The sequence below is a fragment of the Trachinotus anak genome, unplaced genomic scaffold, assembly GCF_046630095.1.
Source record: "Trachinotus anak isolate AG129_WGS33_773 ecotype Australia unplaced genomic scaffold, CSIRO_AGI_Tana_v1 ptg000013l, whole genome shotgun sequence".
NCBI classification, from domain to species: Eukaryota; Metazoa; Chordata; class Actinopteri; order Carangiformes; family Carangidae; genus Trachinotus; species Trachinotus anak.
In genome coordinates, this window is record NW_027273864.1 from 13,292,956 (window position 1) to 13,307,873 (window position 14,918).

The 14,918-nt window shown below is 38.5% G+C and overlaps 1 protein-coding gene across 2 annotated transcripts; it reads left to right on the plus strand.

Annotated features, from left to right (window-relative positions):
- Positions 1-71: 71 nt before the first annotated feature.
- Positions 72-14,351, plus strand: ankrd52b (ankyrin repeat domain 52b). Of its 2 annotated transcripts, XM_071495150.1 has the most exons (28): positions 72-231; positions 1,047-1,127; positions 1,407-1,485; positions 1,665-1,735; positions 1,833-2,033; positions 2,383-2,470; positions 3,174-3,316; positions 3,915-4,127; positions 4,296-4,374; positions 4,522-4,636; positions 4,894-4,976; positions 5,091-5,196; positions 5,962-6,030; positions 6,119-6,259; positions 6,393-6,449; positions 7,492-7,603; positions 7,704-7,775; positions 7,910-8,111; positions 8,589-8,676; positions 9,102-9,219; positions 9,410-9,629; positions 9,950-10,037; positions 10,141-10,224; positions 10,861-11,006; positions 11,458-11,540; positions 11,947-12,029; positions 12,549-12,640; positions 12,747-14,351. In XM_071495150.1, exons 1-28 carry the CDS (start codon positions 205-207, stop codon positions 12,935-12,937), a joined length of 3,132 nt encoding a protein of 1,043 aa, XP_071351251.1. In that variant the 5' UTR covers positions 72-204; the 3' UTR covers positions 12,938-14,351. The 2 variants fall into 2 exon arrangements, 1 of the variants encoding a protein (XP_071351251.1); XR_011693315.1 differs by lacking the exon at positions 12,747-14,351 and having other exon boundaries at positions 11,458-11,559; positions 12,549-12,614.
- The last annotated feature ends 567 nt before the right edge of the window (positions 14,352-14,918 follow it).

The window sequence follows — 14,918 nt, forward strand, 5'->3', positions numbered from 1 at the left end:
GACCAGACTTTATATTACCGACTCCTCCAAATCACCTTTCTCTGACAACTCTCGCGATATTCTGACAGCTGTGGTGTACACGTCACATATCCCAGATAGTAGCTAACTAAGCTAAAGCTAGGCTAACTAGCTGCTGCTGAGGGACATGTAGCCAGTCAAACACTCAGTCTATCTCAATGAAGGATCTTCCAGAGTGACTGGGGCATGGAGTTAAGAACTATCAAGGACCAGGTAGTAAATAAAGCTTTTGTTGTTGTCTAACTTACCGTTAGATAACTAACAGGACTCCCCAGTAACACTGCAAACAGCTGGCTAGTCATGGTAACGACATGTCGAGCAAAGTTTGCTACAATGCTTGTTCATGTCACACATTTCCTTCCACATAATATTGGACCATTTTTCAGTTTTCACGATAGTTTTGCATGATTGTTTGCTGCAGAATTTGCACCGGGACTTTATTAGGGTCATTTTTTTCCCATGTTAAATCAGGTCTAACCTGTGCCAAGATAACGGCATTTTAAACATCGGCCTTTAAATTGATACATATTTCTCTACTACATATCTACTTTTGATTCTTGTAATCTGTGAAAGACAGATTTTGATGAGTCATTGTTGTCTCCCCCTCACACCAAAATAATCCTTCACATCCACTTCAAGTATTGCATGGCATTTTGCATGACTTAGGGACGTCTTTTTCCTAGACACATAAATGCCAGTACAGTAAAGATTTATCCACCTGATGTCCTTAACTTCACTGAAGCAGGTTGCATCATCAATTCCCAGAGAACAGACTGTTGCTCACTCTTGTCTTTACCCAGAATTTATTGGTATTTCAGCATTTCAGCAATGTTTTACAAGTATTTGTGATCGCTGTGATTTTGCAGATGAAAGCTGTTCAGCCGCAGTTGTGTTTTATTACTGCCTCTTTAATTCACTGCTTCTATTGTTTGATAAAATATAATGAAATGAATCGAGTTTTAATGTAATTTTAACATGTATTTTGTCATGTTGTTCCATATCTGTTTTGCATGTCAAACCTCTTTCAGTCTCCCTTGGTCCAGGCTATATTCAGTCAAAACACAGAAGAAGTGACATTTTTGGTGAACCATGAAGATGTCAATTCACTGGTAATATTATCCCACATTGACTCAGCAATCATGATGCTTTTGAACGCTTTCCTGCCTGTCTGTATGCAGCTTTTCTTCAATTGTTGTTTGCAAAGCAGGTTTTCCCTGCACATTTGATGCTGTTCATTAGATAAAATGTTTCATATGATTATGTAGGGCAAGAATCTAAATTAAGAATATAACAAAAATAATAGTATAATACACGATCATCTGGTAAAATGAAATAAAAATATGCTGGCTGCATACTGCTCTGTTTGATGGTTTTTTTTTCCATCTCAGGACCAAGAACAAAGCACACCACTTCATGCTGCTGCTTATTTGGGTGATGTCCACATTATGGACCTACTTATTACTTCAGGTAGAAAAAAATGTATATCTTACTGTGAAATATGTGCAAGTAAACAAGAAGCTTATTATGAACTACACAGAACTGTATAGATTTTTCTACTGATGAATGTAATTAATTTATCACACAAAGAAGAACTAAAACACAACAAAAACTAACTTGCCTAACTTTGCTTTTGCTCTGTGTTACAGATGCAAATGTCAATGCTAAAGACCAGGGTTTGCTGACTCCTCTACATCGTGCAGCTGCATCACGAAATGAAGTAATTTCCTATTTTCAAAACACAAAAAGGAGAATTTAAAAATAGAGTAATTCCTTAGGACTTGCATCTTCAATGAATTTTGTGTTTTTTTCCCCAGAGGGCTGTGGAGCTGCTACTAAAGCACAAAGTAGAGATCAACACACGTGACAAATTCTGGCATACGCCTTTGCACATGGCAGCTGCAAACTGGGCTACAGGCTGTGCTAAAGCTCTGATACCACATGTTTGCAGCCTGGATGTTACTGACAGGTCAGGGAGGACACCACTGCATCATGCAGCGCACAGTGGCCACGGAGAGGTAAACTGTAAAGTAGATTAAATATGATCTTTAACTATTTGTTTATTTATGGTTGATAGTTATCATTTCAATGCATAAGAAGGCTTGAAAGTAGTTCTGCTTTACACAAGTGAATGATGTGTGAATTTCCTTGGTTTCTGGAAGTTGTTGCAGCGTTTTGGGAAAGTGTGTTCTAATCCAGTTTCACACAATATTTATTCCTCTGAGGAGCCAAAATACAACCACAAATGTTCAAGCTTTCTAAACTGTTGCCAAGATAAAATGCCACTATGCACCGGACTATATTTGTAGATTGAGACAAGATGAGTTGATAGATTCACTGGTTGATCTAGGGATTGTGTTTCTGCAGATGGTGAACTTGCTCCTGAGCAAAGGTGCCAATGTGATTGCCAAAGATAAGAAAGAAAGGCAGGCAATCCACTGGGCTGCACACCTCGGTAAGTGGTGTCACTCCCGTAAGAGACGCAAATGTACGTTGACATTTTTCCAAAAACAAATCTGAATTTAACATGAACATGAATTTAAGGTAGACAAGGCACTCAAATCTGGCTCAAACAGCCATAAATGATCATTAAGGTTGAAGTCAGAGGTTATAGGCATTTATTTTACTTAAAAGACAAACACGTTGTCACTTTTGAAAGTATAAGCACATTGAAAACAGAGAAAGAAGTGTCCAAAAGAGTTAAATGTCAAACTGTGACTTACAAGGAATGTACATAGCTTACATCTGTCGCTGCCTTTAAATCTATTTCATATGTCTGTCTGACAGGATTGCTGTGACATCAGTGCATGGTTGACTATTTGGTTGGTCCGGCTGTGAATTAGTAATTTGAAAGTTAGGTTAAATGGTCTTTCCTGACTTAAAAAATTAAAATAAACATGCTCAAATATTACCGCTCTTGCCATACAGCTTTAGTATGATTGATGATTTATGATAACAATATGTGACACAACCTCAGTCTATATACATTTGATTAGTAGTTAACTTTTTCTTTTCTTAACAAGGTTGAAATCTGATTAATATTGGATTAAATTGGCTTGTAAATGAACTGTGCTTCAGTTTCCAGGCTACAGGCTAGCAAGTGTTGTTATGTGCAGCCATGGCAGATGCTTGTAGTAAATCTTAAGCTCCTCTTTCAGGACATGTGGAAGTCATGAAGCTGCTGGTGTCCTACAGTGCTGATGTGACGTGCAAAGACAAACGTGGTTACACTCCGCTTCATGCTGCAGCTGCCAGTGGGCAGTTAGACGTGGTCCAGTATCTATTGAGGCTGGGAGTGGAGGTAAAGTGGCTCGATCACAGAACTGTTAGGAAAGGGAAATTATTTTCCATCATTATCGCTGCCATTTACTTTATGTACTGCATATTGTGTAGAGGAGAGTAACTTTTAATGTGCTTGATATTGCTGCAGAAAGTATTTGTAGGCATTTTTCTTGACATTAAAGTGAGAATTAAGATATCGGGAAACATCCAGTTCAGTTACACCCCTTCAAAACACTGCAGTCTCCAGTTATAAATGGTTTGATGTGAGATTAGGCATCAGTAACATAGTATCCTGCAGAGGCTTTGTTTCATGTTTTTCCCTGTCTATATCACTGTTTATGTGGCTGCAGCAGTGTGTAATCTACTTTTGCTGATGAATCCAGGGTCACATCTGGTCACGTAATGCATCTCCACATTCACAGCTGAAAATAACACCTGTGTGAAGATCTATTATGTCTATCTCCTTGAAGAAGTCAAATCTTTTGAATCACTTGCCTGTTTGCCTTTTCCTTAAGATGCTTCCAGGTATTAATAAACAAAACCTGCAGTACTTCGCCAAACAAAGCTTTAGCCCTGTCGGATCATGTTTCATCACATTTTCCTCCTCTGCCTCTCAGACTGATGAACCCAACATTTTTGGGAACACAGCACTCCACATGGCCTGTCACACAGGCCAGGACACTGTGGCGACTGAGCTGGTGAACGGTGGCGCTAACATCAATCAGCCCAACTACCAGGGCAACACGCCACTGCATCTGGCTGCTGCTTCCTCCAGCGGGGTTCTGTGTCTTGAGCTGCTAATTAACAACGGGGCTGATGTCAACATACAGGTAAAGAGCTTGTTTTTAATAAGAGGATTTAAAAAGGACAAAAAGAGGAAAACGTATGTTTTATTTGATCATAATTAGTCAGAGGATTAAATGTCCAGTTTACACATGATGATGATTTATGCCCTTCTTTTAACAAATCATGTTGTTTTCATTTTCTCTCTTTTACAGAACAAAGAAGGAAAGAGCCCATTGCATATAGCTGCCATGCATGGACGCTTCACAGGCTCCCAGATTCTGATCCAAAATGGTAACATAAGTTGTAAAAAATATTTACACAGCATCCTGTTGTAACACGAATAATTCTTAAACAGTCAAACTGCATCCTCACACACACATCTTCATCTGAAACATTTAATCATATTAAAACCATGTTTCCTTCTGCCTCTGTACACAGGTGGGGAAATCGACTGTGGTGATATACATGGAAACACTCCTCTTCATGTTGCTGCCAGATTTGGTCAGGAGTTGTTGATCAGCACTCTGCTGACAAATGGTGCTGACAAGGCCAGGTAAGTTTCTCCTCCAGGATGAGTCCAAACCTGAGACTCTTTGATGATGGTCTTCCACTACATCACCTTCAATTTGCTTGTCTCTCAATGCACGCTCCCTGACACACACACATACAGATTTAGTTATCACAAGTGTTCCTACAATTTTCTGCTTGCTGACTAAGAAAAAATGTACCATTCGGAAAATAGCAGTTATTTAGTTCTTAATTTCCAATTTAGTGCATACAAAAGTAAATAATTTGTTATGATTTCTGAAGACAGGGGATCCATGGGATGCTTCCACTACATTTGGCGGCTCTCTACGGTTTTCCAGACTGCTGTCGAAAGTTACTGTCTAATGGTGAGAATCTGTTTTGATCCATAGAGCCTCTGATTTATTCTCCTCCTTGTTGCATTTTAATTTACTGACACAACTGAAAATGTTTCCACTGAGGCGTTCTTGTGTGTTGTTTAGGTCAGTTTTACAACATCATGCCGGCTCAAAAGTCATCAATTGGGTTTGATATAAACATCTTAGATGACCACGGGAGGACCTGTCTACATGCAGCTGCCTCTGGAGGGTGAGTGAATGAACACACACACACACACACACACACACACATACACACACACACACACACATACTTGTACTTCCATCTTTGTGAGGACACTCACTGACATAATGCATTCCCCAGCCCCTTACCCTAACCTTAGCCATCACAACTGAGTGCCCAACCCTAACCCTGACCCTAACCTTAACCTAAACCTAATTCTAACCATAACTCTAAAACCAAGTCTTAACCCTCAAAATGTGATTTGAAGGTGTCTCAAAAAGTGAAGACCGGCCAAAATGTCCTCACTTTCCCAAAATGTCCCCACTCTGTTAGTAAAATACGTTTTTTGGTCCTTACTACAAGTACTACAAGTACACACACACACACACACACACACACACACACACTAATGTGAAGCCTACAAGCATTTACATACAATTGAAGAGTTTGTCTTATTGATAAAGTCTAAATATTGTCAATATTTTAGAAATGTCTTTTCTTTGTTGTGAAAATAATAGTTATATATGCTTTATTCCATTGTATAAGTTAGACAATTGAAATTATGATATTTTGTTTTCCGGTAGCTCAGTTGAAGTGTGGTGTCATTTAGTGAAGCACTACTACTCTAAAACAGAATACCTACTGTTTGCCTGGTCAAGAGGTATGCAGCAGAAAAAGACAGAAAACGGTGTGCCTGAATCAGACACACAACATCAAAACTGTTCATAAACTGTCTGGCACAGATCTGATATTTAAATCAACTTCTAACTGTTTTTTCTTTTCTTGTCACAGAAATGTTGACTGTCTCAACTTGCTCTTAAATAGTGGTGCTGAACTGGGCATTAAGGATAATTTGGGAAGGTAAGCAGCGCTGAATAGCTGGAGCTAAGAATTTGACTATTTTTCGGTGTTACCTGATATTATAGCTGAACCCTGTTGTACCTGGCAGATCTCCTTTGCACTATGCTACAGCCAATGGGAACAGCCAATGCACGATCTCCCTGGTGAGAGCTGGCGCTGAGGTCAATGAGCTGGATCTGATGGGCTGCAGCCCTCTGCACTACACTGCTGCTTCACACACCTTCTGTGGGTGAGAGAGCACATGCATTTTAATAATGAATTCATCTTACCCCAAGACATCAAAACAACCCAGACAGTTCTTTGTTGATAATGACTGACTTCATACAAATCATTTTTATGGGTATTTTTCTTTCTTTTGCCAGTGGGAACACAAACTCTGATCCTCATTACAGCATAGAAAAGGAACAAGAGGCCTCTCTGTAAGTCTCATATTGTTGTTGTCATTTACCGGTACACAAAGTGGATGAAATTTAACTTTATACATCAGACTAAATTTCAGTCAGTCGTAGTCCCACATATCGTATGTGTGTTTTTAGTGTGTGTATGTATGTATGTATACATGTATAATTTATACATGTACTTATATAATTTATGCTACTATCAGGCCAAAAAAAGGTGAAAATCAGACAAAATTTTATTGCATTAGATCAGTGGTTCACCACCAGTGGTTTGGGGCCCACTGGTGGGCAATGAAGGTATTGCAAGTGGGCTGACAATCATTTGCAACACAGGACAATTTTTGTGAAAAGATGTAATTATTTTAAAAATACTATAAATAATATAAATAATAATTTAAAAAAGAAATTATGTTGTCTTTTTTTTTTCTTGTATTAGGATCTATTGCTGTAATAAGCCAATGATAGGAACTTTTATTTTGTCAACAGCCAGATCACATCGTGATCTCGTATACTTGTTTGCTATCACTCTGATTGTGTGCCAAAAAAATTACATGGCAAAAACTGAAGTATCAAAATGGATGGCTGTTTAACAACAGGAACAATTAAAAGGAAAGAGAGTCAAGAGACAGATGGTGAATCAGTTATCTCTCCCATGTCAGTCAAAAAAAGAATATTAAGCTTCCCCTGCTTTCAGTTCAATCTTGAATATTTGGTCGTTATCATTAAATTAAAAATGTTCTGAGAAGGCATTATTTGGCCTCTGTATTGTCAGGGGGTGGGTTGTGAGCCACCAACATTTCTGAGATTTTCAAGCGGGCCGTGAGTTGAAAAAGGTTGGGAACCATTGTATTAGATCATGTCAAAATGTGTTAGACTGGTGTGATTTTTTTTTTTAGAAAATTTGGACACTGCAAGAAAAGGATCAGTTGCATTAAACTGAAACTTCATGTCTTGTCATGTGATATTAATTGGAGGAAATAATAATTTTCTTTTGTTACTTCTTGTGGGAGAAAAATAAAACCCTGGCGTGATTCCTAATGTTCTTCTGACTCCGTGTGTTCAGGTGTTTGGACTACTTGCTTGACAACGGGGCAAACCCAACTCTGAAGAACAACAAGGGTTACAGTGCTGTCCACTATGCAGCAGCTTATGGGAACAAACAGCACCTGGAACTGGTCAGTAGTGTCTTTCATTTAGAAGCTTTGATTTAGATTTTGGCTAATCGATTGCACATTAAACCTAATTTTCTTTATTTTTCCTCTGACTCTCTTGCAGCTCCTGGAGATTTCTTTCAACTGTCTAGAAGAGGTTGAAAGTAATATTCCAGTCAGTCCTTTGCACTTAGCTGTGAGTAGTACAAATACCATAAACCACTCTCCTGTTAACATCATAATGTTCATAAACAAATGTCACCTTGGAATGAAAGCCACATGTACATATATCTATATATACTATTAACATGCATTCTGCCTACACTGCAGGCGTATTATGGTCACTGTGAGGCCCTGCGTTTGCTCTGTGAGACATTAGTGAGTCTTGATGTGCGGGACTTTGAAGGCCGAACGGCCCTCCACCTGGCTGCTCAGAGAGGTTTTGCCCCATGTGTGGAGGTGCTGCTGAAACATCAGGCCTCATACATACTAAAGGAGCACAAGCGCAAGTGGACGGCTCTCCATGCTGCAGGTGTGTGTGTGTACGTGTGTGTGTACGTGTGTGTGTACGTGTGTGTGTACTTGTACTTGCTACATAGTAAGGACCAAAAAAAGTATTTTACTAACAGAGTGAGGACATTTTGGCCGGTCCTCACTTTTTGAGGGTTAAGACTTGGTTTTAGAGTTATGGTTAGAATAAGGTTTAGGTTAAGGTTAGGGTCAGGGTTAGGGTTAGGCACTCAGTTGTGACGGTTAAGGTTAGGGTAAGGGGCTAGGGAATGCATTATGTCAGTGAGTGTCCTCACAAAGATGGAAGTACAAGTGTGTGTGTGTGTGTTCAGGGAGTAGGCTGAGATGACAAGACCTGAATGTGTATATGTTTGGTTTAATGTCCAGTTTATGTATTTTGATGGACACTGTTGTCAGAAAAACCATATGGCTTTATGCTTAAGATAATATTTTGAACTTTTCAATGTGTATTTTCCCTTTACTCTTCTCTCATGTGCAGCTGCTGAGGGCCAAATGGACTGTCTGCTTTTACTGGTCAACAGGGAACAAAGTGCCGACATCATTGACAGTCCAGATACACAGGGACAGTGAGTCACTTGTTATTTAATGCTATGATATATATATGCTATATTGAACATCAGACATGCTTAGCTTTTAAATATAATACATCTAATATGTGATAAACCCTGAATATTTCCCATCAGTTTTTGGCCAAGAGTGAGAGAGTTGTGCATTTCAGTTAAAAACAGCTTTTTTTAAGTACGGAAAAGTGGTTAAACGCATTTCTTATACATTAGATACTCAATGGATATTAATTAGACAGTAACAAAGTAAACAATTAATGGAACAGATTGGCAAAGTTACAGCACATTGTGTGTAGATACAAAATGCCAAAAATACAGATGAATGCAGACCTAACCAACAAACAAATGTTTTGCCAGTGCGATATGCTCAGAGAATTATACCAACTAACCCTTACAGTGGTAAAACTTGTGTCTTGTTTTGCGTGCAGGACGGCTCTCATGCTGACAGCTCTGGGACGTCACACTGACTGTGTCCACATCCTGTTGGAAAAAGGAGCGAATGCTGATGCTGCAGACAAAAAGGGCTTCACTGCATTACACAGAGCTGTATGTGTATTTGCTGTGTGTGTGTGTGTGTGTGTGTGTGTGTGTGTGTGTGTGTGTGTGTGTGTACATGTCTTATTGCTTTTTTAAGTACATTTTATTATTAAATAATGTACTGTATCCTTTTACAGCATCTGTGATGTTCCAGATGTTTTTTTCCTCTCCCCTCATATCTTGTGTCCTCCATCTTTAGGCCATGTTGGGCAGTGAGGATTGTGTATCTGCTCTGCTGGAACATGGGGCTTCTGCTCTGTGTAGAGACTCTCAGGGAAGGACCCCGCTGCACCTTGCAGCCTCCTGCGGTCACACGGAGCTACTCCGCAGTTTGCTCAAGGCTGCTAAGAAAGCTGACCCTGTGGATTCCATGTTGGACCACAGAGGCTACACACCCACCCACTGGGCTGCTTACCATGGTGAGACATCATTCATCAATCATTCCTGTCAAATGCACTTCAACAAAAAGAAACGTATTCTGTGTTTAACAGACTAAATATGGGCAGGAATACCGTTAAAACATGAATGGACATGTGTGAATGGACACTTTCAGAGCAGCACCAGCACAATCTCTCATCTCTGGTTTTTATCCACATTATCTTAGCCTCGAAATAATTTCAGTCAATTTTAACAGTTGGCTATCTTGTTCAACATTTCCATGGTGAGATACTGTATTACCATAGTTTTACAACTGAATCTTAATATATTCATTTGTTCACTTGTTTTCTCTTCTGTACAGGGCATGAAGGATGTTTACACATTTTACTTGAAAATAAACTGTTTAGCAACCAGGAAGGAAATCTGTTCACCCCATTGCACTGTGCTCTGTGAGTATCATAATAAATGTAAATGCTCAACATAGTTTTTTATATTAAACATAAAAAATAAAGTGTGTCTCTTCAAAATCAAGTAAGTGTTCGTCCTCTGCAGAGTTAATGGACATGAAGTTGCTGCCGAATGTCTGGTGAAGACTGTTGGACCTCAAAGTGTTAATGTTCGCGATGCCAAAGGAAGGTGGGTTCTGCTCTGAGCCAAGCCCTACTTACACATCTATTTCATACAGCACTGCTGATATGGGTCAGTCTTCATATGTTGTAAATATAAAACATTTAATGTTTATTTTAAATGTGAGCATACATTTAAAAATATCATAATAAAATGTGATAATAAATTGGCAATTAAATCATTTCCAACATGATTTATGGGCATTTGGTCCAGGGTTTCACATAATTGGCAGGTTTTATTACAAAATTGTATGTTCAGTTATCATAAAGTCATTAAAAATATATTTTATTTAAACCTCAACTTTAAAGATAACTCTTATCTGGAATCAAATTTGCAATATGTTTTATCTTTAAATGTACACCTAAAAAGAAAATTACATTAAATTAAGAGGCAGTATAAACTAGTATTTCCCTCAGTCATAAACATCTACAAGTTTTATATATTACCTACACAAGCGTCTGCTAATGAGTAAAACTAACTTTTTCAACCTTCAACCTTGGTGGCTGTGATACACTTTAATATGATTTGATAAATAGATACTTTTATTTATTGTCATCTTTCCAATAACTTGAACTGTATTGATTTCCTCAGGTAGTGAACCTGTCTGTTCATCCTGTATTTTATGTGTATGTTGTGTGAGTATAGGACCCCTCTGCATGCAGCTGCTTATTCAGGAAATGTTGCTGGGCTCCAGCTGGTCCTGGCCCAGGGAGCAGAGGTCAATGCTGTGGACCACAGTGACTGCTCTGCTCTGATGGTTGCTGCTGAGTGTGGACAGACCTTGGCTGTTGGTATGTGACTGAAAAGCCTGATGTCAGTTTGTTAAAGTGTGCACCTTATTGTTCTCATCTACACCTGGAAAACCTTAAAACACATCAAGACAACCTACAGGTCAAGAAGAGGACATTTTAGCAAGAGATCCTCAGTCACTCTTTATTATCCATCTTCCCTCTCCATTTGCTCATGATTGTGTTCTCATCATGTCTGAACATTTTCATTTCGTCCCGACAGTTTTTTGATGATGATTTAAGTGACATAGGAATACTTTTGACTTCTTTTAACACATGTGTACTGTGGTTCTGATCCTCACAGTCCTCACTAATGTTTTCTTTGAATATACCACATAAATATTTTCCCCTGTTTCACTGATAGTTAGCCACTCCACATGAAAACACCAGGTAAATGCTTCAGACATACAGACCTGTGTTCATTGTGAAAGATGTCTAATTTTCTGCATTTCAGAGTTCTTGCTGCACAAAGCGAAGCCAGACCTGACCCTGGTGGATGTCAATAATAACACAGCCCTTCACTTAGCCTGCAGCAAGGTCACACATACACCTGCATGTACTGTATGCTTTCTGTTGCACATAACTTTTGCATGTGTGTGGCAACACATAATGTTTAAAGCTGTCAGATAAGGTGGTAACCTGCCAAAATGTGATGACATGCCTGTTGAAAATGAGGTTAAACTGTAATCAAGCTTGGTTTAAAAATTGTGTTATGTAAGTCATATTGTACTGATTTTTATTATTTATTTCAAATTACCTAATTAAACCCTGAAATGGCTTCTAAAAGTAGTAATGTTTTGGGAATGTGGTGCTATAACATTGCACAGTGTACAATTCACTAAGCAAATTGAAAATTGCCAAAAAGATTTGATTACATAATAAGTAGTTTCTACAATATCACTGAAGCACATTATCACTAATTTCAGTGTGTTTTATTCTGCAGGGTCATGAGATGTGTGCCCTGTTGATCCTTGGAGAGATCAGCGACTCCTCCCTCATAAATGCAACAAACAGCGCTCTCCAAATGTGAGTTGTCTTGAAGCACTGTCCACTACACATGCACGTCGTCAGTTAAGAATACTATTGATCAAACTAAGGAAATTATTACATCGGAATGTATTATAAGAAAATCAGATGGTGGTCCGTCCATCCCATTCTTGTGAGCGCGAAATCTCAGGAACATCCATGAGGAACTTCTTCAAATTTGCTATAACTCTCGGCCATAACTTAAGAATTTACACACTAATTATGACACAATTTAACGCAAATGTCTTAGGGATAAAATAATGATGACATGTTGTATCCCAATGGGCAAAGGTCAACCTCACTGTGAAATCTTTGTTTCTGGTAATTATTCAATGCTGTAACTCAGGAACGGAAGAGGAGATTGAGACCATATTTCACATGGCAGTAATTCTAGTTTGATCTGGTTTCCAGTTTAAGAAGAAAGTTTTCCAAGTTTAAAATGTTGACTTGCCTGCTATTGCCCCCGGTAATACTGAATATTTTCTAATATGGTTGCATCTGTCTCTCTTTCTCCTGTAGGCCTCTACACATCGCAGCAAGGAAAGGCCTGGCGACTGTTGTGCAGGTGTTACTGAGCAGAGGAGCTGCAGTCATGGCTGTAGATGAGGAAGGTAAGCAGGAATAATTATATTTTTTTGTGATACAGCACCACAGTGGCCCCTTTTGTCCTGCCAAACTGTGTCACTGACAGTTACTTTTCCTGTTGACCCTCTGTAGGCCACACACCAGCTCTGGCCTGTGCCCCAAACAAAAACGTGGCGGACTGTCTGGCCCTGATCCTCTCCACCATGAAGCCTTTCCCTCCTAGAGAGCCCAGCAGTGGTACAGCCTCCCACTTCAACCCCATCCTGAAGAACTGTGGTATTGCTGCCACCTGTGGCTCCAGTGGAAACCTGTGTCACGCCTAAGTTAAAGACCATGCTGCCACAATTGGTCTGCACAGGTGTGTGACAGTGAAATTTGCATAGCTCAAAGTCTCCGCACACACATACAAGTCTCCCTAAACATGTGTGGATGGTCACGCCTAGCTTCTCTCGCATGTTCTGACATTTATACTTGTGCTCATACACCAATCAACTGCTTCTCTAAATTGTTTTACACATTGCTAATATTAGCAGACCTTCTAGATGATTTTTTCTGTTATGAGTTGAGTTTAGCACATTAATATGTTATTTTAATGAAGCACTAACCATTAGAAATGAGTGGAAGTTTTAACATGAGCACACTACTCAACCCTCTCCACCTGAACCCCGTCCACTGTCAGTATTAGCTTAATTTCTAAGCACATTAACCACCAAAGCCTGAAATCTCCATGTTTGTCCTCAGCTGATACAAATGCAAGAAAACTCAGATGATTGTGTGTTTGATTTGTGCGTGTGTGTGTGTGTGTGTGTGTGCGCCCGCGCACGTGTGTGTGTGTGTGTGTGTGTGTGTGTGTGTGTGTGTGTGTGTGTGTGTGTCTGTCTGCGTCTGCGTCTGCAAATACTGTTTTGCATATTAGACGTTGCTTCTCAATATACTTGTTTTTAAAATATCTAACCGGTGCTGTAAACCTTTTATGCAAGTAATAAGGCTCTATTTTCTTATTCCGTCCAGAGTGTAGCAGAAACTACACAGATATAAATCACCAAATTATTCTAATACTATCATGATTTACATTTCAGTTTAGTAAAATAACAGTAACAAGCATGTGTATAGTTTTAATTATATAGTTGACTAAGTCTTGTGTATATATAGTTCTTTAAATAAGTTAACCTTTTACTTGTACTATCTTGAAAATCCCAAATTTTTGAGAGTGAACCTCAGGTCAGTGTGTACTGTAGGTGCAATAAAAAGCACATCATGAGCTGGATGTTACATCACAAGTATAAAATGTGACAGAAGTATAGAAATGTATTTCAGTTAAATAAGCCAGAGAATAAAACAAATCAAATATAGTCTTTCTGACTTTGAGCAGGAAAGTCTTGTGGCATTTGTAATTCTGACATTTCACTTCATATGCACCTAAAGATTCATTTCATTTTGGATTAATGAATTGATTCTTTTTAAATTAATGGTTAAGTGCATGTTGTAAGTTTTTAAACTTTGTTTTTCTGATCAGATCTCTAAAACCCACAGATTTTTAATTTACATTAATACAAGACCAATAAAAGCAGAAATTGGATCTCACAAATTTTTTTGTTTGACGAACTTGTCAGTTGTCAAAACTTGTTGATGAATTAAATTTTCAGTTGATCGACTCATCAGCAGTTGTTTCAGCACTGTGTTTTAAATGCCTTGTCTGTACAATGAAATGAAATTTAATAAACTGCTCACATATGATGCCACTAATAATTTCTATGAAACACTAAAAACTGAAATCACTGTTTTTGAAATGTGATTTTCTGCACAAGTTCCACTGCTGCAGTGGGAAAATCTCCTGTAGCCACACTTCCTTCACCCAAAGTGACCAGAAACTGTACATTTGAGTGTCCAGCATTTATTTACATTGAATAAATCTGTTAATAGTAAATATTTCACATATTTTAGAATTGAAATAAGAAAAATGGGCAGATTGTTGTTTTTTTTCACTTTCTAAATAAATTAGCACAATACATACTGTACTAATACTGTACTGGTACAGAGATGTCACTGACGCTCTCTCTTTAAAGATGATGGTTTTATATATGGAGTTGTGCATTTAATGTTTATCCTTTTATAATTTGGAAGCTAGAAACACAGACTTTGATACTTTCCCCTTTTCTTGATTGATTTTCTCTTTCTCTAGTAATACCCACTGTATTATCTTAAGATGGCTTTAAACTATTTGCACTCTGACATAAAAGTTTACATTTTACAGTAGGGTATCCTCCTTTGGGTTATGCAAGTATTCTCTAATGCATTTGCATT